The 27,001-nt window shown below is 41.0% G+C and overlaps 1 protein-coding gene across 1 annotated transcript in view; it reads left to right on the top strand.

Moving 5' to 3' along the window:
* Positions 1 to 220: 220 nt before the first annotated feature.
* The window catches only part of DPP6 (dipeptidyl peptidase like 6), a gene marked incomplete at both ends in the record, with an annotated part of 248,705 nt that continues 221,924 nt past the window's right edge, over positions 221 to 27,001 (top strand). The window contains one exon of the mRNA XM_083379052.1: positions 221 to 277. Within this exon, the coding sequence (XP_083235178.1) occupies positions 221 to 277 (57 nt within the window). The remainder of the gene's footprint in view (positions 278 to 27,001) is intronic.

The raw sequence follows: 27,001 nt of genomic DNA, 5'->3' as shown, positions 1-27,001 counted from the left end.
GTGCTGGCTGATGCTCCACCGGTGATTAAGTGATGGGCTAACTACTCATCCGTACTCCTTTAGCTGGGGTAGTGTGAAACACTTCCACAGTTGCACGCTCACTCTCTTTTTCTCTGCTTCTCATGCACATCAGCACAAGCAGACCCATACCTACATACGCACGCATACACAAGACCTGTGAAATCCTGTTTCTCAGTGCAGTGAGTCCAAGTAGGTGAACATGACTACAGCTAAGGAGCAAACTGGATCAGGAAAATCAGCCCAACAACAGGAACAGGTAATGGACTTTCTTTCTCTCTGTTTCTCTCTCTTAATAACCGGGAGATACTTTGAATGCATTTTATGCCCCTTCGTTGGTTGGCTTCCTTCCCTTTTCATTGCTGACAATGTGGGATTAACAGTCTAAAATGAGTCATCCCAGGCAGAATGTTGACGATCAGCTGTCATTGAATATAAATACTGTGCATGAATTTTGCAGTTTCCAATGATTTATACTATGATTCTGTTCATGTGTGTCTTTGTGTGTGTGTGTGTGTGTGTGTGTGCTGATGAGCTTGCTGGATGTTTGGGACTTTCTTATAGACCACCAGGTGAGAGATTGGGGGGGGGGTCAAAGCCACATTTTTTCCCCTTACAGCATTAACCCAGTTTATGGTGTCTAACTTGCTTGCAACAGCCAATTATCTCCCTTCACCAGATTTGTCTTAACCTGAGCAGATTTGATCCAGCTGCCTTTTTTTAGCATCTTCACCTTTGCACAAGTCTTAATATGATTGCCCTTATTCACAGTGCAGCTAGTTGAGAATTTTAGACTTTGGGTAATAGTCTTTTGGGAACTGTGTGTTATATAAATTTATATAGTGATTGTTGCTTCCACTACTTCAGGGAGTTTTGCTATATTTGGGGGTGATCCTGTGATGTGGCGCTCCAGAGCTTGGTCCCCAGGTTAGCATCCTTAATTGAGAAAATCTGTGGAAATATGGAGGTCAAATCTACTTACTGTTATGTAGAAATTGCTGCAGAACATATCTGTCTTGTGTATCCCAGATGCTGTTTTCCCTGGTGAGATTGTTACCTTCTTTTTTGCCCCTGGCCTTGTTCCAGAATAGTTGCAGAATACTCAAAAAATTATCCTGTTCGTCTCCTCTTTTCCCTTTATCCCCTTATCAAGAAAAACTTCAATTATATCAAGGGTTTTGTGCCAGATAATAAATGCAAAGAAGCATAATCATTAAAAAAAATTACTCCAGTCACTTCCTGAATGTTACCTATAAAGCCTTGGTGGAGCAGTGGGCTAATGCCTCCTTAAGTAACACCAGCTGCCTGCCATTAGTGCAGGTTCGAGTCCCACAAGGCTCAAGGTTGACTCAGCCTTCCATCCTTCTGAGGTAGGTAAAATGAGGACCCAGATTGTTGGGGGCAATAAGCTGACTTTGTAATAATGCCGCTTGGGTGTGTGTGTGTGTGTGAAAGCCCTAATAAGCAGGCATATACATAGAATGAAGGCTACTGCTAAGCTTGTAAGCCGCCCTGAGTCTTCGGAGAAGGGCGGGATATAAATGGAATTAAAATAAAATAAATAAATAAATGGATGGCTTTTTTCTGGTCCAGTTCATAAAATGAGTTTCCTTTTCAATGGAAACCACTTTTCATTCTGGTAAAGTAACGAGTCATTTTGTCAACCTAATAGGGTGCAGATAGGAAGGCATGACAGATGGAAAGGCTGGTGAAGACATCTCAGATCCTGATAAAACCTACAAAAAATACACAGGTGCTTCTGAATTCCTTCACTCTTTTATCTTATTTGCAGATTCTCCTCTGAGAAATAAAGAATATAGAGAGCCCATTTCCTCCAAATTCAAATATCAGGAGTTAACAAGATTTTTTTTTTAACCAACTACCCTATACCTGGTCACATGAATTATCTTCTCTGTTTCTCCATAAGCATGGCCACGAGGAAGAGATTGAAAGTTTCCACTACTATTTTACAACAGCATGCTCTGAAACTCTAAAGTATGGTTTATTTAGGTGCGTTTTTCATAATAAGTCAATACATTAATAGTTTCTGAAGTTGGCTTGTTTGAACTTATTCTAGTGAAAAATAAAGCAGAATGTCTCCAAGTTTAGATGCCAGACCAGGCTACAGTTAATTTTAAAGATGTGTATATATTCTCAGGGGATGCAAGTGCTCAGTGGTTAAAGACACTGAGCTTGTCAGTTGGAAAGCTGACGGGCCAGGTTTGAGACAATAGGGTGAGATCCCATTCCTTGGCCCAGCCCCTGCCCACCTAGCAGTTTGAAAGCACGCAAATGCAAGTAGATAAATAGGTACCACTTCAGTGGGAAGATAACAGCGTTCTGTGCACCTCAGCATATAGTCATGCTGGTCAGATGACCACAGAAATGTCTTTGGACAATGCTGGCTGTCCCAGCCAAGAAATGGAGATGAGCATTGCAATGCAAAGTGGAACACAACTGGACCGGGAAACCTTTACCTTAATATATTCTCCATTCTTTTCTGCAGGAATGTTGCAAGTTGTTAAACACACATCTGGTAATGAGCTCTGCAGATAATTCTTGCTATCTTGCTACTGTCAATCTATAGTTTAATGTTACATACAAAGCAATTCACTGTCGCCAAAAGAGACTTTAACATTGTGTTTTAACTTACTGGATAGGATGTCACAGGAGACTAGTTTAAACAGATGTCCCCAGATGCAAATTAATTCTTAAAATAGTTTTCCTCTGACTCAGTATGCTGAGAGTTGCAATTTATTTTTCCTCCCCCTCCAAGCATGTAGCTAAGTTTGAAGATAGGTGGGAAAAGCAGATGGTTGGCTCTTTATTAGATGCAGCATTATCTGAAATGCCACAAAAGGACAGCCGCCTTCTCAGGGTGACATTACACTGAAACAAAAATGGTGTGACCAGTTTTTTTTTAATAATAAAAAAGGAAGTTCTCTCAGTTAGTCCCTTCCCAAACATCCTTTGACCTTTTTCTTTTAAGGGATATTGTATTTATCAGTTGAAACTCATGCTTTCCACAGATTAAAGGCTTTCTAACATGTGAATTTAAAAGGAACCATTTGCAGCTGACAATAAATGAGAAATGTTACTGGATCTTTGCAACATCTTTCCTGCTAGTTAATGGGTCTGTCTTCCATCTTATGCTAAAAAGCTTTGTGAATTAACTGTCAACCAAAGCGTCTCAATAAACATTTACATCATTAATACATTTTGCCCAGGCTTAATAAGCAAATAATTTTATTGTGCCTTCTAAAGAGATATGCCTCACTATGAATTTTTCATATGTTAAAAAAAATCACCAGTTACCCAGTTCTGCAGCTTAGCTGTTCTCCAAACAGCAAAATAATTTTTTTTCCTGGCTGGTACTATTCTTTTTTATGTAAAGAATCCCTTTCTCTTTTTTTATAGTGGTAAAATTGCAATCCTATACATATTTCTTTGAACATAAACCAAATGGAATAAGAGTTGCTTCTCAAAAAGCATTGCAGAAATGACGGCTTTGGATAGAATTTCCTCTGATACGCTTAAATGAAAAAGTTTTATAAGTGATTAAGGTTTGGTTGTGCCTACCTGCCCCCATATTTATTTATTTATGAAATGTATATAACCTCCTATCTTACGGTAGAATAAATAACAGTAGAAGAGAATGTTTGTCATTCAGGGTTGAATTGTGTGGGGTCCTTAGTGCTCTCTGAACTTGGCTGTTTTCTTTCAGACATTTCATTACCCAACTAGGTAACATCATCAATGCACGGAGCAGGAGGGGGGATACTTAATTGGATTGATGACTTTCATTGTCTCAATTACTCAATCTATATCACTCAACAGGATGACATAAATCTCAAAAACATAGATGAAGCTTTAAAAACCTTTGAAAACATGGCTGAACCAAACTCCTGAGTCAAAGGGCAAAACATGATTCAGCTCACATGTGGATGGGCCTGTCTTGCCTCGGTCAGAAGAACTTTAAAGCAACTACATCTTTTCCTTGACAAACATTGTCTGCTCTTTGACTCCAGATCTTGCAAGTTCCTACTTTAAACCTTTCCTTCCAGAAAAGAGTGTGTGATGTACACCCAGACAGGGCTCCAATTAAAATGGGCGGCATATAGACAGCAGAGTGTAGAGAGTATTGCAGTATTTTTCAAACTTAACAACTTAAAGATGTATGGACTTCAACTCTCCCCAGTCAGCAGTTGAAGTCCACACATTTTAAACAAACCAAGTTTGAAAAGCACTGCTTTAGTTAATACTACCTAAACCTGGTACTAATTCTACCATAGCCAAGTCTTCAACTTTTTTGGGTTATGGAACTTGTTAAAAAAAACTTGTTAATTTTTTCTTGTTAAACTTGTTAAAAAACAAATCCAAAATCCATAATCAAGAGCAAAGCTCTAAAACAGAAATTTGACTGCATACAAGTGAACAGCAGGCTGGGTAATTCTGGGAGTTGAAATCCATACATCTTCAGGTTGCCAAGTTGGAAAAAGCACTGCAATAGTGTTTGCCTATGGCTCAGTGGATTAGGACGCTGAGCTTGTCGATCAGAAGATCGGCAGTTTGGCAGGTCGAATCCCGAATACCGCATAGCAGAGTGAGCGCCTATATTCAAGCAGAGATGGATCAGCTGTCTTTCACAGGTGCTTCAACTAGAATTCCTAAATTGGGCAGGAATTGAACATGTAGACCTCAATGACCATTACAACTCTGGGAGTTGGCTTGTGGTTACTCAATCATTGGGGGATGGAATTTTAAGAAGAAATTGGACAGCTAGTTGTCTGAAATGGTATAGGGCAAGGAGTTGGAATGGAAGACCTCCAAAATCCCTTCCAACACTGTTATACTTTTACTGTTACTGATTTCAATCTATTGAAGAAATGACTATCCTAGGCTCATAGCATTAAACAGCAGGGGGCTGGACTAGAAGACTTTCTGCTCTATTCTATTCAAATATTTGAATATTTTATTTAGCTTTACTGCAAGAGAAATAATTAAGACATAGCTGAAGAAATCCACCCACAGATCTGAGAGGAATAAAAGCTGAGTGTTCAATTGGAACTTATATAAGTTTAATTGCATGCTGTTTGGAAGATACCACAATTGCTTAATGGTTTGAGCAAAAAAACAATATCTATCGATCCGTCTGTCTATCTGTCCTATCCATCCATCTAGTCAGTTCTGGCAAAAATAGCAAATACATATTTGAGGAGCACAGTTACTGAAAAGGCAAAAATAAAGCTTGAAATGTCACCAGATATGAATCAAATTTGCAAATATTATAAGCTAATTAAGTTTTAAAAGAGCATGTAGAGATTAAAATATCCTATCATTGGAAAATATTACAGACTGGTTTATAGCTCCCAATCATGCAGAATTAAGGTTATGTTATAGGCAACGTGTAGTAAGCACAGTGTGTATTTACAAACAGTCAATTTACGATAGCTCTGCAGAACTACTTTAGTAATAAAGCATCCACTAATCTATATTTTCAACATGTAATGCAATGGAAATAACTATATCGTTGAATGATCCCAGCAGCAAATATAGTAAGATGGACATTAGGGTAAACTATTTATATGATGCATCAGTAGATTAAGTCAAAAGATGTGATCTTTTTCTTAAGGTATTTGTTCCTATCGAGTTTGTTTTTTGTTATGTTAATTGTGTGATTTTTGATGTTCAGCGCTCAGTTGACCAACGTTTTTCAGTTCCAGACAAATTTGTATTCTAAATGAGACATTTCCAGCAGTGACATATGATATTATGGTAGCTGATGTTCAACACATAATGAAGGCATCAAACCAGGGAAAACTGATCTAAACATGTATTCAAGGCAGCAAACATACCTAATACTCCTTCCTCCTCCTATTTTCTCCACTACAATAATCCTGTTAGGTGGGTTGGGCGGAAAGAGAGAGTAACTGGCCCAAGGTCATCCAGCTGGCTTCCATGCCTAAGGCGGGACTAGAACTCACCATCGCTAGACTAGCTGGAAGTTAAGGAGAACAAATGCAGATATATATTGTATGTTTCCTTTCAGAATACAGCTAACAGCTCACCTACATTTCTAGGATCACAGAAAGCAATCAAATGTGACCTGTGAACTATGAGCTTTCATCAAAGATTCCCAAAAATGACAAATGACACATAAATCTGCTAAGTTTGCTAAGTTTGTAAGCCGCCCTGAGTCTTCGGAGAAGGGCGGGATATAAATGGAATTTTTAAAAAAATCACACCTAAAATATGCGCAATGATTGAACTCACTTGATAAACAAATCTGTAAGTTATAATTCACAAACTGCAATGGCTGGATTCTCATAACATATTAGGCTAAAGCTAAACCAAAACATCATTTAGTAATGAACATGAACACAATCTACTTATTGTATTAAAAATATTTGTGTGGAGGAAATGTATTTGGTGTCAATGTAGTAATTTACTGAAAAATATTTGGCAATCCAGTATTCCATAGCATCTCTCAAAAACATATTACAAATATGTAAAATTCTGAGAAATAGCTTGTGTAATGTGTAACTTGGTAAACCTTTTCATTCTTGGACCCGTGTTTGTTGGACCCATGCCCCTCCTGGCTGGTTTATGCGGCTCGGGATGGGACACGAGGCTGGCTCCTGGCAGTGATAACTGCTTTCTTGAGTGAGGGTAGTTTTCCCGCCGCCTTGAAGGAGGCGGTGGTGAGACCCCTCCTCAAGAAGCCTGGCCTGGACCCAGCTGTATTAAATAACTTTCATCCGGTCTCCAACCTTCGCTTTCTCGTGAAGGTTGTTGAGAGCATGGTGGCGCATCAGCTCCCTTTGTTCCTGGAGGAAGCTGATTATCTGGACCCGTACCAATCGGGTTTCAGGCCTGGGTACAGCACGGAGACGGCATTGGTCGCACTGGTGAATGATCTCTGGCGGGCTCGGGACAGGGGTTGTTCCTCTGTCCTAGTCCTATTAGACCTCTCAGCGGCTTTTGATACCATCGACCATGGTATCTTGCTGCGGCGTCTTAGGGGGTTGGGAGTGGGAGGCACTGTTTTGCAGTGGTTCTCCTCCTACCTTCTGGGACGTTCACAGTCGGTGTTGGCAGGGGGGCAGAGGTCAACCTTGAGGCCTCTCGTTTGTGGAGTTCCTCAGGGGTCAGTCCTCTCGCCTCTCCTGTTCAACATCTATATGAAGCCTCTTGGTGAGATCATTCGTGGTTTTGGAGTTGGGTATCATCAGTATGCTGATGATAGCCAGCTTTTCATTTCTGCTCCAAACCACCCCAGTGATGCCCTCGACGTGATGTCCCGGTGCCTGGAGGTGGTCCGGGTCTGGATGGGGAGGAAAAGGCTTCGACTCAACCCTGACAAGACTGAGTGGCTGTGCGTGCAGGCATCTCGGGATATTCAGACTATTCCATCTCTTACTATGGGGGGTGAGTTTTTACCCCCCGTAGATAGGGCTCGCAACTTGGGGGTCCTCCTAGATTTACAGCTCTCCTTAGAAGATCATATAGGAGCTGTGACTAAGGGAGCCTTCGCCCAGGTTCGCCTGGTGCGCCAGTTGCGGCCCTATCTGGACCGGGATGCCTTGCGTACAGTCACTTATGTGCTCTTGACCTCTCATTTAGACTACTGCAATGCTCTCTACATGGGGCTGCCCTTGAGGACCACTCGGAGGCTTCAACTGGTGCAGAATGCAGCCGTGCGAGTTGTGTTGGGGGTCTCCTGATACTCCCATGTTACACCTCTGCTCCGTGAGCTGCATTGGCTTCCAGTTGCCCTCCGGGTGAGATTCAAGGTGCTGGTGATGACCTATAAAGCCCTACATGGCATGGGTCTGGATTACCTACGGCAGCACCTGCTGCCGGCGTCAACCTCCCTCTGTTCAGTGCGCTCCCACAGAGAGGGCCTCCTCAGGGTGCCACCGGTCAGAGAATGTCGACTGGTGGCCCCCAGGGGGAGGGTGTTCTCTGTGGGCGTGCCAGACCTGTGGAACCGCTTGCCGGTTGAGCTCCGGATGGCCCCTGACCTGCGCTCCTTCCGATGTGATCTAAAAACTTATTTATTTGAACAAGCCGGCCTGGTCTGATGGGTTTGGGGTTCGGGGTTTTAACATGGATTTTAACTAATGTATTATATCGGGCATAATTATTTAATGTTTTTAACTTTTGTAATTCGAATTTTAATATTTATTGCCATGTACACCGCCCTGAGTCCTTCGGGAGAAGGGCGGTATAAAAATTTAATAAATATAAATATAAATATAATATAATGAAAGGCTTCACATTGTCAAGATAAAAGTGACTTCAGCCATCACATTCTTAAGATATCAAGAACAACAGTGAGACCAACCCAGAAATGTTAAAATATATTTTCCGAGACAGGATTTACAGGGAGACAAAGAAAAGCAGACCACCAGATAAGAACCATGCACTGCACCAACCTCAGCTTAGGAATATTCAATTCTCTGCTTAGACCAGGGGTCTTCAAACTTGGCTGCTTTAAGACTTGTGGACTTCAATTTCCAGAATTCCTCAGCCAGCCATGCTGGCTGAGGAATTCTGGGAGTTGAAGTCAACAAGTCTTAAAGCGGCAAATTTGGAGACCCCTGGCATAGACAGATTACCAAGGAGATGCAGAGGTTTGGTTGAACCTCCATAGAGTTCTCCAGCTTTGGAATGATTTTAAAGCAGTATTTCTCAATCTTGGCAACTCTAAAATATGTGAATTTCAGTTCCCCCAATTCCTCAGCCTGGGGGGTTGAAGTCCCAGAATCCTTAGAGTCTCTGTTCTATAGACCCTAAATCCTTAGACTTATCCAAGTTTAAAATCACCTTAAAGCTTTTGTTCAATTCCCAGAATTCCCTAGCTAGTCTTGCTCTGAAAAACTATTGAAATTCTGAGTGTCGAAGTCCATACATCTTAAAGTTGCCAAGACTGTGAAACGCTGTCTTAAAAAATGCTCTTGTGAGGTCCATCACGTTTAGTTCTCTCTGACACAATGAGTGGTACCATACAGGGGCAGCCACTAATCATTTGTTTTGTAACTCCACTAAAATATTCGGTGAAAATGATACAGATTTGAAAAAGAAAATTCACATCCTGAGAGATTTGACCTCAAACTGAAGTTCAACAGAATTTGACCTCAAACCGAAGTTCAACAGAAACTCAGAAACCAGTCTAGTGAGCGAAATGCTGATTTAGCAAATTTCTTGGGTCATTTGCTTCTGCACTGGGCAATGAGGTGTGATTCAGCAAAACTTCAGAGTGAATATTTCAGAAAGGCAGGAGAGGAACACATCTGATTCCCTCAAGAATGAAAGCAATTATTCTATTCTGATTACTGAGAAATTATATGCCACGCCATGTCAGCTGGCTTCATGCAGCATGATAAACCATAGTTTGCTAACTTTAGTTTGATTGAAAGAAATATTGGGTTAGCACGAAACAACAATCTATCCAGAATTCCTACAATTATTCAAAGCAATTAAAAGGTTTTAAGAGTAAGAAATGAGGAAGTGGTTATTGTAGTCCACTGTGAATTAAACTCTTGCTGTGTGTATAGCCCTGTCATGTTCTTACATGTTATTTTATAACCAAAAATGCAAAAAGAGACATTAAGGGGGGGAAAAAGTTTTTCATTTAGCAATCTGTATCAAACTCAAACGGGGGGAGAATCAAGATCCTTTGATTATTTAACAAGACTTGTAAAAGGCCAAATTATGACACAGGAGTAATGTAGAAAAAAACTGTAATACAGACGTGTCAAACTCGTGACGTCACGTGATGTCGCGTAACGTATTGGAGCTTTTTCTCCGTTGCGGCAATGGGGTGGGTGCGGTTTTGGGATGACGCGTCCGGCCCGTGGGCCAGCAGTTTGACACCCCTGCTGTAATATTATCAAGACTTTATACAGTTCAGGCAATCCAAGGAATACTACATAGCCCTCAATTTAGGACCACAATAGGGACCAAAATTTCTGTTGCTAAAGCAAGGTTGTTGTTAAATGAGTCACACTCAATTTTATGACCTTTTTGCTATGGCTGTTCAGTAAATCAGTAAGCTGGTTAAGGGAATCAAGTGATTGGTAAATGAATCCAGCTTCCACAATTGAATTTGCTCGCCAAAAGCCAGCTGGGAAGGATTTAAATGGTGATCACATGACCCTGAGATGCTGCCAACGCCATCAATATACATGGCCAAATTTTGATCATGTGACTCTGGAAATGCTGTAACTGTTGTCAATGCAAGGACTAGTTGTAAGTTGCTTTTTTAAGTGCTGTTGTAACTTTGAATGGTCATTAAATCTATGGTTAAAAGTTGAGGACTAACTGTACAGTATTATTATTATTACTTGGAATAGGGCAGAATACAGAAAAACAGAGTTGGAAGATACCTTGAAGATCATCTAGTCCATACATGTCAAACTTGTGACGATACGTGACGTCGTGCAATGTATCGGGACGGTTTTGCCATTGCCAGCAATGGGGTGGGTGCTGGCAGTTTGACACCCCTGTTCTAGTCCAACCCCCTGCTCAGGCAGGAAACCCTATATACTATTTCATTCACAACTCCTAGAGGCAGGTTGTTCCATGGATGAATTGTTCTGTTAGGAAGTTTCTCCTTAATTCTAGGTTGGTTCCTCCTTGATTAGTTTCCATTGTTTCTTGTTCTGTCTTCCGGTGCTTTGGGCAATTGCTTGACGCCCTCTTGTGACAGCCCCTTAGATATTGGAAGAACGCTATCATATCATCCTTAATCCTTCTCTTCATTAAACTAGCCATACCCAATGAAGTGGCTAGGGTGTAAGGATCACACGGAGACAGCAGGCTCAGGTTGCTTGTTTATTGAGTTACACCCGGCGAAAACTCGGCCAGCTTCAGCTCTTTATATAGCCAGCTGGAAGTTGGGTCAGCCAATCAGACGTTCGGCTTCTCCCGCCTTGAAGCTGGACCAATCGGCTGCATCTGGGGTTTTGACAGCTTAGAGTCCTCGTGGAGGTTGCGCCTGCGTGGTCTGTGGTTAGGCTAGCAGCTGAGAGCTGTCAGCTGCTGCGCCTGCGCATTTGCCGGCGGCAGTTTGACAGCTGTCAAACTGCCGCGTGTGTTTCTGTCAGCCAATATTTACCTCATGCAACCTTTGCAACTCGAGCTCATATTGTAATAACATTAACATATAAACATCTAACATTAATATATAACACCCAATTCCTGCAAGTTTTCTTCATATGTTTTTAGCCTCCAGCCCCTTAATCATCTTTGTTGCTCTTCTCTGCACTAAACAGTCTCAACCTCTTTTTTACATTGTGGTGACCAAAGCTGGCTGCAGTATTCCAGGTGTCGTCTTACATATTGAAAGTGCCCACAAACTATTCTAGGACTAAGAATTTACAGTCCAGGTACATCATAAACTGTTCTTCATGCTGGTACAGCTTTGCTAAAATGACTTGGGATAAAGCATTATTTGTTGACTGTTTGTAAATAGTGCTAATCCCTTTGGCATGTTGTTAATACTGGCTTAGCTTCTAGGAAGAAAAAAAACTTAGCAGCCCTTGATTATCCTTCTTCCATAGAATTTTACTGTGTCACTTTAGGGGGGAGCGTCACAGACTTATAAATCAGCAAACTCCAGTTAAACATTTTAGGTAAAGGTAAAGGTTCCCCTGCACAAGCGTGCTAGTCGTTTCCGACTCTAGGGGCCGGTGCTCATCTCTGTTTCAAAGCTGAAGAGCCAGCGCTTGTCCGAGGACGTCTCTGTAGTCATGTGGCTAAAGGTGCACAGAACGCTGTTACCTTCCCACCATAGTAGTCCCTATTTTTCTACTTGCATTTTTACGTGCTTTCGAATTGCTAGGTTGGCAGAAGCTGGGACGAGTAACAGGCGCTCACTCTGTTACGCAGCACTCGGGATTCGACCCGCCAAATTGCCAACCTTCTGATCGAGAAGCTCAGCGTCTTAACCCACTGAGCCACCGCGTCCCTATATGTGTCACCTATACCAGTGTTTTTCAACCTTTTTTGGGCAAAGGCACACTTGTTTCATGAAAAAAATCACGAGGCACTCCACCATTAGAAAATGTTAAAAAATTTAACTCTGTGCCTATATTGACTATATATAAAGTAATTCTCTTGAATAGGAATCAAATAAACACAAAGAAAGTATTTTATAATTACTTTTAAATTTTTCCCACAGCACACCAGGCAACATCTCGCGGCACACTAGTGTGCTGCGGAACAGTGGTTGAAAAACACTGACCTATACTATAAGACAATTTAAAGTAAACCTGGGACTTTTCCTAGGTGACATCTTTTTGAATATTTGAAGAGTTTAGTGACATTCTCATCTAGATATGGTGGATTTAATCTAAACTGATCTAGACCAGGGTTTCTCCAGCTTAAAAACCTTAAAAGACATGTAGACTTCAACTCCTAGAATTCCCCAGCCAGCAGATTTTGGGAGTTGAAGTCTTCATGTCTAAAAGTTGCCAAGGTTAGCAACACTAATCTAGACTTATTAAGCATAAGTGGAAATCAGTGGAATGCAATCTGGATGCATTCCATTTTAAAAACACACACATAAAAACTAGTCACTTTCCAAGAAATGTTGCCTTTATGTCCAGATTTGATATAAAATGTGCCTTCATATCAATTTTTTTTTAAAAAAAACCCAAACACATAAGTTGTTTGGACTCGAGTTGTATACGTATATGTATATATCTAGAATGTTTTTATTATGAAGGAGAAATCAAATATGTCACTAAACTATTTAAAATATGGTCATTAAGTGAGATATCATGTGATCACTTTGCACAACTACAGCAATTCTGGCACTCCTGGTCATTGAGCGATTTTGTAGGTCATTAAGTGGACAAAATCTCAGGTAAGGAATGTGGAGTGCTTTAGGTGGGGATGGGGGGGCCTGAGAAACCCAGCACAGGCTACATACAAGTTGGGGTGGGGTGGGGGGTTGCTGACAGGGTGTCACAAAACCTCAGCCCTCCCAAAAGCCTCCTGCCCAGTCAGTCTGTCAGTGCAACCAAAGTGCCCCACTTAACTTTACTGTTTTTATCCAGCTGTTGACAGGATTTTCAGCCCCAGAACAAAGATTGTAAAATCAGATGTGGTCACATGATGACTTGCTTAATGATTGTCATGAGTTAGAACCATAATCAATTACGGTCATAAGTTGAGGACTACCTGTATTTTTCTGTACTATGTACCATTTTCTTCTAATAAAATTCATAGATTGGATTCTAATGTGAGTTTAGACATACTGAAATAAATTATTTCATTGGTCTGAAACTAATCAAGAAAAGAATGAACTAGAACAGGGGTGTCAAACTGCCGGCCCATGGGCCGGATGCGTCATCTGGAAGCCAGGCCCACCCCATTGCTAGCAATGGCAAAACCGTCCTGATACATTACGTGATGTCACTGACCTAGAAGATCAAAAAGGATTCAAAAAGATCCTGACAAACTGGAACAATGGGCCCTATCCAACAAAATTTTAATGTGGGGAAAAGCAAAGTTTTACATTTAAGCAGGAAAAATCAAAGGTATAAGTACAGTTTAGGTGAGACTCGGCTCAAAAACAGCAACTGTGAAAGGGACCTTGGAGTCCTAGTGGACGATCACTTGACTATGAGCCAACAATGTGCCACAGCAGACAAAAAAGCTAATACAATCCTGGGTTGCATAAACAGAGGCATAGAATCAAGATCATGCGAAGTATTAGTTCCACTTTATAAAATCCTAGTGAGACCACACCTGGAATACTGCAACCAATGTTGGTCACCATATTACAAAAAAGATGTTAAGACTTCGGAAAAAGTTCAGAGAAGAGCAACTAAAATGATCAGAGGCCTGGAGACTAAAACATATGAAGAATGGGTGCAGGACTTGGGTTTGGCTAGTCTAAAGAAAAGAAGAAATAGGGGTGACATGATAGCAGTATTCCAGTATTTAAGAGGCTGCCACAAAGAAGAGGGGTTCAAATTATTCTCCAAAGCACCAGAGGGCAGGACAAGAAACAATGGTTGGAAACTGATCAAAGAGAGAAAGAACCTGAAAGAGAAAGTTCCTAACTGTGAGGACAATTAACCAATGGAACAGCTTGCTTTCAGAAATCGTGGGTGCTCCATCATTGGAGTTTTTTAAGAAGAGACTGGACAGTCACTTGTCTGAAATCCTATAGGTTCTCCTGCTTGAGCAGGGGGATGGACTAGGAAGACTTCCAAAGTCCCTTCCAGCTCTGTTCTGTTCTGTTCTGTTCTGTTCTAAGACATAAGGAGAAGTTTCCTTAATTAGTGTAAGGGCTTGCCTCTGGAAGTTGTGGGTGCTCCATCACTGGAGATTAAGAAGAGAATGCATAGCCATTTGTCTGGAATGGTATAGGGCACGGGTAGGCAACCTTGGCTCTTTTATGACTCGTGGACTTCAACTTCCAGAATTCCTGAGCCAGCATGGCTCAGCTTGGAAACCTCTCCCTTTCCCCTCAGCATGGCTGGCTGAAGAATTCTGGGAGTTGAAGTCCACGAGTCATAAAAGAGCCAAGGTTGCCTACCCCTGGTATAGGGACTTATGCTTGAGCGAGGGGTTTGACTAGAAGACCTCCAAGGTCCCTTCCTATTCCGTTATTCTGTAATTCTGAGGGCAGCATAGTTAAATGTATGCACAGGTTTTTCTCTAGCAGGCTGATACAACGGAGCCATAATGTGCAATTGCTTGTAGAATTGGGAGATCTGCTTTAAAGCCCTGGGGAAGAATTCCACTAGGACATTTGCTGGCTGCCTGGGAATTGTGGCACTAGTAATTTAACACAACTGGGGAATAACAGTGCAGATTTAAATCATGATTTATGATTCAGCCTTTGGGAATCTGCCTACAATATTCATTGCAGAAAGCACAAAGCAAAGATAGAACAGGCTTTCTTTAGCTAACAAGTGAAGTGCATATGGTTTGTAAAGTATGAAGAATTTAGAGTTTAAATATGATTGGCTTTGGTTGTGTATCTTTTCAAGTCAGTTTTTGGCTCCTGGAAATTATCTGGGTAAGACCTTGCAGTTCTCTTGTCAAGGTTTTCAGAATTGGTTTACCCTTGCTACCATCCTAGAGCTGAGAGACAGTGACTGGCCCAAGGTCCCCAGCTGGTTTTATGCCTAAGACAGAACTAGAACTCACAGTCTCCAAGTTTCCTTAACTTCTCTACCAATCTGACTCTCTTAAGCAAATCACTGCCTTTGTTAAGTGAATCATGGTTCGTTAAGCAAAACATGTCATCAACTTTGCTGTGACATCTGAGAAGATCGTGAATGGCAACCACATGACCCCTGAGACATTGTAACCATTATACATACATGCCAATTGCCAGGCACCTGAATTTTGACCATGCACTTGGAATGCTGTAATGGTTGTAAGTACGGGAACTGGTTGTAACTCATTTCTTTCAAGGTTGCTGTAACATCAAACACTTGCTAAACAAATGGTTGTAAGTTGAGGACTACTGGTAGTGTCTTTGGGCATGCATGCTACAACTGGCTAAAATATTCTTAGTACCTAAAAATCTGGACCTATTTCATATTTTGTAGGAATAAGCGAAAGTAGACTAAAATTAGATTGGATACTATGTGATTTCAGATGTTGTAGAATCCAGCCATTATATTAATATTTTGTGTAAACTGCAGATAATATTGGACCCTAATTTGGTTTAATTTTGCAGGCATAGTTGAAACATAATTGTTGTACTTGGTGAATCTACTCTTATCTAGTATAAAAGGAAGTATCTGGTTGGATGGTTCAGTGTCCACAATACATCAGTTTGCAGATTTGGGTTCCTTAATGTCAGGGAGTTGCGTAGCCAGTGTTCAAATGAAATCGTAGATGCTGACACAATGCTGAAAGTTTTATATAAATAAACGTATTTACATCAAACAAGATAGACAAACAGGAGCATTATCAGATAAATCAACACAGTATGAACATCCTGAGGTAAATTGTAAAGCACAGTGAGGAAAAAAGGCTGGAAAAAGGGAAACTCTCCCTCCACACCCACAGCAACCAATCACAGCACAGATTGCCTCATGCAGGAGCCAGCACTCTTCAACCAATCAACTACAACTGTGTGTTCTGGCTCATTGCACAACCCCACTGCTCCAGCTACTAAATTTAAATATCTTAACACTTAATAATACAAGAAATAGTACTATATGTATGTGGTACAACATATCACACTAGTAGCAATCGTATGACTCTGCTGGACTGGGGATACACCAGAGACTTACATTATTTTTCCACTTCCAGCTCAGCCAAATTGCAATGTAAATATTTCATACAGAAAAGCAGTACAAACAAAATATTCCAGTTTATAAATGGTAAAATGTCATTCTCTCCATTCTTAACAATTCTGGCTTATTTTGGCCAGATACTGTAAGATTGTTTCTTTCACCCCCCATTTACTACTTTCTTGCAGTTTGATTTTTCTTTTTTCTTTTAATTATTAAAAATACTTTTTGTGTGAAGTTTGGATGGATTTAACTTGTTCCAAGATTGCTACCAACTCTGTGTGTGCCTTGCATCCATTTCCTGTATGATTCTCCTGTGTCTTGGTGCATTTCAACAACGATTCTGTTGTTTATTTTGTGCCAAGTTGGTAAAATTGGCTTACAGTATACTGTTTTAGGGACGCGGTGGCTCAGTGGGTTAGGACGCTGAGCTTGTCGATCAGAAGGTCGGCAGTTTGGCGGGTCGAATCCCGAGTGCCGCGTAACAGAGTGAGCGCCTGTTACTCGTCCCAGCTTCTGCCAACCTAGCAGTTCGAAAGCATGTAAAAATGCAAGTAGAAAAATAGGGACCACTACGGTGGGAAGGTAACAGCGTTCCGTGCACCTTTGGCGTCTAGTCATGCCGGCCACATGACCACGGAGACGTCCTCGGACAAGCGCTGGCTCTTCGGCTTTGAAACGGAGATGAGCACCGGCCCCTAGAGTCGAAAACGACTAGCACGCATGTGCGGGGGAACCTTTACCTTTACTATACTATTTTACAGGATGAAAAATCAACAAACTTTAAGTCAATTGTGTCTTTATTGACTTATGCAATATCACACAAACACAAACATATAAATATATACCAGCAAAAGCATATTTAAAACATCTAGAGATTTGGAGGTTGATCCCAGGCATCAATTAACTTCAAAAACTAGAAAACCAAGTAGGAGAAGACAAAAAATTCAGGGAAATGTTGAACCTAATAACTGAGAAGAGTTATGTGCAGAATCTTAATTAATAAATTAGTGCAGTTAAATTGAACTGCCTCTTTTTCAGTGGTGAACAACGAATATGCTTTACTTTGATTAGGCGCTTTATTGGCAGGTGAAAAAAATCAGATGGGGAACAGCACTAATTAATCATGGCTTTCTTTAACCTTTACTTTAGATTGATTGGTTTGATATTTGAATCCCAGTGTATGATGCTACTTAGTATAAAATACAGTTAATATGAAAAAGGTGTCCTTCTTTCCTATATTAGTGACTTTGGAGAGAGAGAGAGAATGTTGATTTTATTAATGTTTTAAATTGTTCGTATGTGTAAACTGTGTTCAGGCAACTTTTGCCCTTAAAGGCATCCCACAAAAATTGGGAATAAGTAGACAAGAAAGTGTTAATTTAGCTTGCACAGATATCATCATAAATTTCATTTAGAAGGATGTAGGGGGAAATCCAAGAAAACAGCTTTTAAACAACTGATCTACAATGCAGCTTGATAGTACGATTCTTTCTTTCTAATGAAAAAGATTTTGCACTTGTGATGCAGAACGGATGAATGTATGACAATGCAGGACAATGGTGAGATGAACAAGGAGACCTGCCAGTTTTCATAATCCAGAAAGCACTGATGCACGCACATCATCCTTCAAGTTGCATGGATGAAGTTGATCAGATCAGCTTCTGAACTCAGAAAAGGAGCACGGAGAGGCTGAATCCATTCTTTGCTTTGGGGACCAATCAGGCAGATGTTGTCGCGACTGGAGCAAGCCGCCTTCAAATTCTCCTGTTCCTTAGCCCAGGGTCTTTTGTAGATAACAAACTTGGGACCAGATCATTTAAATCCTATGATTTTAACCATCTCACAAGAGGAAAAAAAATACCATTTTAACAAATGTACTAATTACATGTCAAGTTTTGTCAAGTGACTGGCTTATGTTTAAAAACCCTCTGTTAGAGGAAACTAAAGCATTAGTCTTGCCATTAGGAGTAATGCAGCGCATGAGTGGCATTGATTTCTTTAACCCCTCTTAGATACTAAGAGCTTGCGGCTTCTTTCACGGAATCATAGAGATAGATTGAGGATATCTGTTCTTTCTCAACTGGCAGCCAAGGGTGGGTATTTTCTGCCCCATCCATTTCTTTAATCTATTTATCTACATTGGTAGTCTGAGTTACTGGCAGCCTTTTCTTTTGATACTGTGCTGTATGAACAGAAGAAAAAAGAAGAAAAATTGCAATAGACATGGTCTTTGAACATCTCCATTTCTTCCCATTTTGATGTGACAAGGAGCCAGGAAACTGTCCTCCAGCATCTCATAAACTAGGAGAAACGGATGAGACCCTATTTTCACACCTCAGTTACCCCTGCTACAAATAGTATATGACATCATTGAATTCATTTGCCATCTGTGCCCAACCTTGCAGATGCTAGATAGAGTCATCCTTCTGCTTCCAGTATTCAGACAATGAATCATGTTTCCCATTGGACCAAATTAAAATGTGCAAATATAAGAGGGAAGTATGCTTGAGAGAGCCACAAGTTTTGCAGCCCACTATAATTCCCATAGGAAATCCTTAAAGGAGGACCTTGAAAAGAAGAGAGAGAGAGACAGTTCAATGGCCCTGTGTTAGACATAAGAGCTTAGAACCACAGCGGTCCAATTTTAACTATCAGGTCCAGTTTTCTTCTTAGTTATTTGCTGACTCTTGAGGAAAAAATAATAAAGTGGAGGCGATGAAAGGAAAAGAAGAAATAGAATGGAAGATTCTGGAAAAAGGCATAGGGGGACAGAGAATCATAGCCAGCAGTATATTGAATCTGGATGTAGAGAATAACCACGGTTCCAATGCAATCATATGTATGTGCAACTCTGTGCAGTTCTAATTACATGCCAAAACAGTATTTAGATGTGATTTGTTGAGCACGGCTGTGTATTTGGGTGCATATCACACAGAGCACAACAAAGACATCAAGAGGACAATATCCTTATAGTATTCCAATCTAAATCTGATACCCAACATTTTGATGCTTCTTGAGTGATTGACCAAGTCATCCTATTCGTTTATTGAATCTGTCAATAAGACCTTTCAGTCTTTCACTGTGTTTGGGTTCCAAAGAGCTGGGTTGCCTGCAGGAGTAGGAAATGGGGGGAGAAAGTATCAACAGCAGATGCTCTCTCGATGTCCTCAAAGTGCCTGATTCAGGAAATGAAGATATGCAATGAGAAAGTGACAAGGCTCAGCCTGGATTTGCATCTTCATATCCTTTGAAGTTTTCCCTTGCTCTCTCCAGCAGGTTTTAGACAAGGAAGGAAGGAAGGAAGGAAGGAAGGAAGGAAGGAAGGAAGGAAGGAAGGAAGGAAGGAAGGAAGGAAGGAAGGAAGGAAGGAGAGGGAGGGTCTGAATGAAGTCCTGCCTTACTCCTGCCCTGCTGCCCTTTCACCATCCCCTTGCCCCCTCCTCCTGGCCTATCCTGGGGGTTTCCTATCCTATTGTTAAGGAAGCTTTGGATACAATGGAGAGGGAGTGGGCCTCCCTCTGGCTTTGCCCTCACACCTATGATGAGCAACCTGGCTAAGGAGAGCAAGCACAGCAGCAACAGTCTTAGGGAGGAGGTAAGGGCAGCTGGGCACCCCTTTGCGGAAGTGGGGCTAGGCTTGGTGCCGCAGGTGCTTGAGGGCCGGGCTGGGCGTTTGACCTCTGCTGCCCAGGGCTCCGGGCAGCCTGTGGCACCATCCAGCATCCCCCCCCCGCATGGCCTGAGAGAAACAGTGAGGCTCCTCCAGTGGACCATGCCTTGGCACTTGCCCCAGTCCCATCCCTTTCTGCCAGAGACCCTCAGATCTGTCCCACTCATGCCCAGGCCCCCATAGGCACCCTTGACACCAACGATGTAGAGCTGGCCAGGCCCACTCAGTAGGCCACACCCACCCAATAGGCCACACCCACCCTGGCCACACACACTCACATACACACACACCCGAGGGCAACCACAATGCTGATGCGGCCCTCAATGAAATTGAGTTTGACACCCCTGTTTTAGACTGAAGATCTTCCTTTTTTTTCCCCTCTGCAGGGAACTTTTGGCTTGTAGATGCTGTCTCTTCAGAATCTACCAACCAGTTGGGTAGCCTTCCTTCCACCCTGTAAAGTTCTCTTAATCAAGCCTGGTCTTTTTTTTATTCTAACATCCATCATTGTTTTCTCCAGCGTGATCTGTTTCAAAATTGTGACAAAGGGGCATTTTCTGCAAATAAGAATAGCTTTGCTAAAATTAAGGGAGGAGTGGGAATTTCTGGTTCGCCTGCTACTCTAAGCTTTACTGTGGATTAAAAAAAATCATTTGAAAAACGCTCGGATTCTCTGCTAATGATAAGCTGAGGAATGTTTATGATTTCCAGAGAAATAAGCCTACTACAAGTGTTTGCGTATAAAGGGACATTTCTGGCATTTCAGGGGAATTAAGAAGGGGAATTAAGAATGCTGGACTTTGAGGCACGATGCCTCATCAGTGTGAGCGATAAAGCCATGGGTGATCTGATTAAGCACATGTAAGAAATTTTCTAATGGGTCATTTTATGATTTAATTTTAATAATTTAATAATTTAATTTGTATACCGCCCTTCTCCCGAAGGACTCAGGGCGGTGAACAGGGCAATTATGATGGCATGGCTAATTGAAAAATAAGTCTGTGTGCCTGCCCTTGAAGAGCATCCCATTCTGAATCTGAAAACTGCAGCCAACGCAGTCTGGTTTTCTCCTCTATTTGGCGAAAGTACACAGATGTTGAAAGGCAAAAATGGGTGGCAAAGAAGTAAGGACACCATTTCCTTTCTGAAATAGGGCAGCTAGGATGGAGCATTTTCCTCCCAAGGGGAAGAGCAGAATGCATAAAGAGCACGTGCTATAGTTGATAAAGCCTGGCATTGAGTCAATTATTTTCCAATAAAGCCCCTAGCTCCAATTCTCAAAGTATATAAGTAGCCAAAATAGTTCCAATGATAAATATAGTATGGAGGCGTGGGGACTCATAAATGTTCTCTTATTGGAACAAATACAGTCTGGCCTATCTTGGGTGTAGATAAATTCACACCAGCTTCTGCTGTTAGGACAGAGCTGGGAATTCTATAAAGCCATCTTCTCATAATTCAAGTATTTAATTGCTGGCTGAAGATTCTGTCAATGGGCCCAAATAGACTTCCAAAGCTATGCTTTCGAAAATAAGTCTTTGCACAAGTCCTCTTGTACTTGGGCTGTCCATATCAGAGCACAATTTGCAACTGGTCCATTACCCTCAAAATATACGTCCCAGTGATTCTTAATTTAAGAACCTCTACTCTGTTGGCTGGGGACTTCTGGGAATTGAAGTCTATAAGTCTTAAAGTTGCTGTGTTTGGACGGTCCCGTTCTGAAGGATAGTTTGAACAATCTATTTTGTGGTAGGGGTGGGGGGGTTTTGAGAAAGGAAATCTACATTAGATAACGATGGTAAAATAAAATGAAGAGAAATAATTGCAAAGCATAAATTTAAGAAAAATACAGAAAACCTTCCTCTTCTCTGTTTGTTTTTCCAAATACCAACCACAACGTTCTCACTAAATTCCTAGGTCAAAGATGAGCTTTCTTCGATTTTGGGGAGAATTCTATATGGTTTCCAGGGTGGCAGCAGCTAACTTTCCACTAAGTTGAAAAAAATGTTCTAATACCCATTCATTTTAGGCCTGCTTGTGCAATCTGATGCCCATAGATAAGGTAAGAGGAAGTAAGGATATTTCCAACCTGGGTTTGTCAAAAACAGGTCATGCCAGACAAATCTTATTGCATTCTTTGACCAAGTGACAAAATTAGTGGCCCAGAGGAACGCTCTGGATATAATTTACTTGGACTTCAGTAAGGCATTTGATAAAGTAGATCACAACCTACTACTTGATAGAAAAATGTGGGCTAGACAGCATCACCACCAGATGGATTCGTAGGTGGCTGACCGGTCGTACTCAGCATGTGGTCCTCAATGGAACTACATCTACATGGAGGGGAGTGTGTAGTGGGGTGCCCCAGGGCTCTGTTCTGGGCCCAGTGCTCTTCCTTCCCATCCTCCCAGGAGGTTTAAAGTTGTTGCAATGATCATTACAAAGAACAGCAAGAATATAGCAAGTGTGTTGACTTGCACCTGAAAAAAAATGGAAATGTCCATATCTTCCCAATGAAAAGGTTAAACAATTCTTTTCCTTTCCTTTCCTTCCCTTCCCTTCCCTTCCTTTCCTCTTCCTTCCTTCCTTCCTCCTCCTCCTCCTCCCCTTCCTTCCTTCCTTCCTTCCTTCCTTCCTTCCTTCCTTCCTTCCTTCCTTCCTTCCTTCCTTCCTTCCTTCCCCTTTCTGCTCACAGGCCATTCTTAAAATAGTTTTACTCCCATTGACACTGTAGTTTTATTCCCACTGACACAGCAAAATGCTGAAGGAGAAACATGATCAGATTCTTATTGTCCTACAATAGGCGTCATCTATTTCAGACAACACTTTTAAAGTTCTGCTTATGGCTTAAATAATCTTTCCTTAATGTAATGCATTTTAGATGTTTTGCTTTGCTATGGTGGATGGAAATTATGGGAGATGAAATCTCTTTGTATTGGAAGTCCTGGCTAAGGAAAACAGATTGAAAACATTTTTAAAGCAATTGCAGGTGCAAAGAAGTCTTTTAATTTACCAGTTACTAAATTAGAAGGCTTTGAAAGTATGGCATTATGGCTAACACACCATATGTTTCAGAGAATTGGCTTTTGGTAATGACTTTCTTTGCCTCTAGGTGTTTGCTGATTTGTTGCTTGATTATCTTTTCTAGAATCTTCCCAGGTATTGAGGTCAGGCTGATAGTTCTGTAGTTTCCTGGATCCATTTTTTCCCCTTTTTTGAAGATGGGAACTACATCAGCTCTCTTCCAGTCCTCTGGTAGTTCCCCAGTGCTCCAGGATCTTTGAAAGATATAGTTCAGTGGTTCTGAGATCACGTCTGCCAGTTCCTTCAGAACCTTGGGGTGTAGTCCATCTGGTCCTGATGATTTGAACATCTAGGGTGGACAGATGCTCACTTACCTTTTTCTTGCCTATCTTAACTTGTGTTACTAATCTGTTTTTTACAGTACTGATTTTGATAGGTTGGGCTGTTTTAAAAGTTTGTTTTCTTAAATGCACAAGGAAAGCAGCATTGTCACCACTGCAATGAAAACTAGTTCAGATTTGTTCTTGTAAACTATTACAGAGAACCACTAGAACAGGGGTCTTCAAACTTGGCCCTTTTATGACTGGTGGACTTCAACTCCCAGAATTCCTCAGCCAGCATGCTGAGGAAAAGAGAAGTCTCTTCTAAGAGCAGTACTGCACATGTTAACTGCATGTACTTTAAATGGTGGATTTCTATTATTTCACAATTTATTGAGGATAATCCCTGACTTATGGCCATTTGTTTGATGATGTTGAAGTTATGACAATGCTGGAAAAAGTGACTTATGTATGTAGACTAAGTAAGCTCCTTTTTTTTCAATAAACCATGGTTAAAGATAATAGATGATCCAGGATTTTCTGTTAACATTTTAGAAGCTAGAAGTGTAATTAGCCGGCATGATTCTGTTTACTTCATGAATCCCCCTGTGAACAATGAATGTTCTGAAAATTCCTTTGAAACAAATTAGTTTAAAATATATGAAATTACTTAAATGGGAATCAAGTTTAAGATATAAGAAGATACTTAAATGGGAGTCAAAATTGATACATTTGAACCTGCTAGCCTAAACCCAGCCTTCTAATTAAGTTCCCATATGGAAACAAATGTGTGCCTGGGGCCATTCCGTGCTCAAGCTAATGGAAATCCCCAAGTTACTGTTTTAAAATTTGACTCACTGTAAATAAGGTTGTAAGGAAGGGAGCTATTTTCAACTCCTTTGCTGAGTTGCTGAAATAAATATTAATATTGTTTGCCATAACACAATGGTATATTCTGAAAAATGGGGAATAGATCATTTTTTGAAATGCTACCTCTAGCTATCTTGGGAGTAGCCTAGATCAGAGTACCCCAATCTTTTCAGCTTTGTGGACCGGCAGAGTGTGTGTGAGTGGGGATGTTTCTGTGTGAACAGTGGGCAAGTGTGCGCAGCTCCATTTGTGCGATTGCCTGCCGCTCACGCAAATGAAGCATGTTCACTCGTGCTCAGCTGCTGTTCATGCAGGTGAGGATGTGCTTGTATGAGTTCCCGCGTGCCACTTCCACGGCCCAGTTCTGAATGGTTCAAAGCCCAGAGGTGAGCTACAGCCCCTGGGGTTGGTAATCCCTTACCTATATATAGAGATGGGCCTATAGTTAAGCAACATATTAAAAGTTAAGTCCAGCTTCATTGGCAAGTAGTAAGTCACTTTTTCCAGCATTGTCATAACTTCAACATCATCAAACAAATGGCCATAAGTCAGGGATTATCCTCAATAAATTGTGAAATAATAGAAATCCACCATTTAAAGTACATGCAGTTAACATGTGCAGTACTGCTCTTAGAAGAGACTTCTCTTTTCCTCAGCATGCTGGCTGAGGAATTCTGGGAGTTGAAGTCCACCAGCCATAAAAGGGCCAAGTTTGAAGACCCCTGTTCTAGTGGTTCTCTGTAATAGTTTACAAGAACAAATCTGAACTAGTTTTCATTGCAGTGGTGACAATGCTGCTTTCCTTGTGCATTTAAGAAAACAAACTTTTAAAACAGCCCAACCTATCAAAATCAGTACTGTAAAAAACAGATTAGAAACACAAGTTAAGATAGGCAAGAAAAAGGTAAGTGAGCATCTGTCCACCCTAGATGTTCAAATCATCAGGACCAGATGGACTACACCCCAAGGTTCTGAAAGAACTGGCAGATGTGATCTCAGAACCACTGAACTATATCTTTCAAAGATCCTGGAGCACTGGGGAACTACCAGAGGACTGGAAGAGAGCTGATGTAGTTCCCAACTTCAAAAAAGGGGAAAAAATGGATCCAGGAAACTACAGAACTATCAGCCTGACCTCAATACCTGGGAAGACTCTAGAAAAGATAATCAAGCAACAAATCAGCAAACACCTAGAGGCAAACAAAGTCATTACCAAAAGCCAACCTGGGTTTGTCAAAAACAGATCATGCCAGACAAATCTTATTGCATTCTTTGACCAAGTGACAAAAGTAGTGGCCCAGAGGAACGCTCTGGATATAATTTACTTGGACTTCAGTAAGGCATTTGATAAAGTAGATCACAACCTACTACTTGATAGAAAAATGTGGGCTAGACAGCATCACCACCAGATGGATTCGTAGCTGGCTGACCGGTCGTACTCAGCATGTGGTCCTCAATGGAACTACATCTACATGGAGGGGAGTGTGTAGTGGGGTGCCCCAGGGCTCTGTTCTGGGCCCAGTGCTCTTCAACATCTTCATCAATGATTTGGATGAGGGGATAGATGGGGAACTCATCAATTTTGCAGACAATACCTAGCTGGCAGGAATAGCCAACACTCCAGAAGATAGGCTTAAGATACAGAAGGATCTTGACAGACTTGAATACTCGGTGCTATCTAACAACATGAAATTCAATGGTGAAAAAAGTAAGGTTCTACATTTACGTAAGAAAAAACAAATACACAGGTATAGTATAGGTAAGGGTAGGCAACCTTGGCTCTTTTATGACTCGTGGACTTCAACTCCCAGAATTCTGGGAGTTGAAGTCCACGAGTCATAAAAGAGCCAAGATTGCCTACCCCTGGTATAGGTAGTACCTTGCTCAATAGTAGTAACTGTGAGAGGGATCCCGGAGTCCTAGTGGACAATCCCTTAAATATGAGCCAGCAGTGTGCTGCAGCTGCCAAAAAAGCCAACACAGTGCTAGGCTGCATTAACAGAGGCATAGAATCAAGTTCACGTGAAGTGTTAATACCACTTTACAATGCCTTGGTAAGACTGCACTTGGTCGCCACAATATAAATTATATGTTGAGACTCTGGAAACAGTACAGAGAAGAGCAACAAAGATGATTAGGGGACTGGAACTGATAACTATTTTTATTCTTGACCTAGTGTTGTGTATGTATGTTTGAGAGAGAGTGAAAGAGTGAGATAACTTATGAACATTTCAGTTATTTTATTCAAAGTGAAGCAGAAAGACAAAAATTAGATTAATGAATATTTGTGGCTTATTGCAACAAAAGAAAAAATGGCATTCAGACATTCTGCAAATTCTAATATTATGCTATTGTCAGAGAAACATAATATTTCCCAACATATTAGCATAGAAATAGCTTTGTTCCCTATTACCCGAAATAGCTTTCTTTCTCCTTCTTTGTCATTCAGCTGTCAAAAGTAAGGCATCAACTTTCAGAGTGAATGGACCCTTATGCAAAGTTTTGATAAATAGGTCTTGAAACATGCACATAATGAAATTCTTTGAGCTCACATATTTCAAGAGTAAAAGGGTTCTTAAAGTCAACCCAAAAAGAAAGAAAGAAAGAAAAACTAAGCTGACCATATGGCTTTGGGGGGAAAAAAGAACAAATAACAAATATGCAGCTATACGCAAATGTGAAAAAAATAGTGTGCTTAGAAGAAACTTTGTTTTTTTTTTAATCACACGTTTGCTTTCAGATAAGGGAATAGAACTGATCCATAGACAATCATTTTTGAAGCTATTGTCCATATATCTATATTTTCTGCCACTTTTTTTCCC

The sequence above is a fragment of the Vipera ursinii genome (assembly GCF_947247035.1).
Source record: "Vipera ursinii genome assembly, chromosome: Z".
NCBI lineage: Eukaryota > Metazoa > Chordata > Lepidosauria > Squamata > Viperidae > Vipera > Vipera ursinii.
This window is presented reverse-complemented; position numbering and strand designations above follow the sequence as displayed.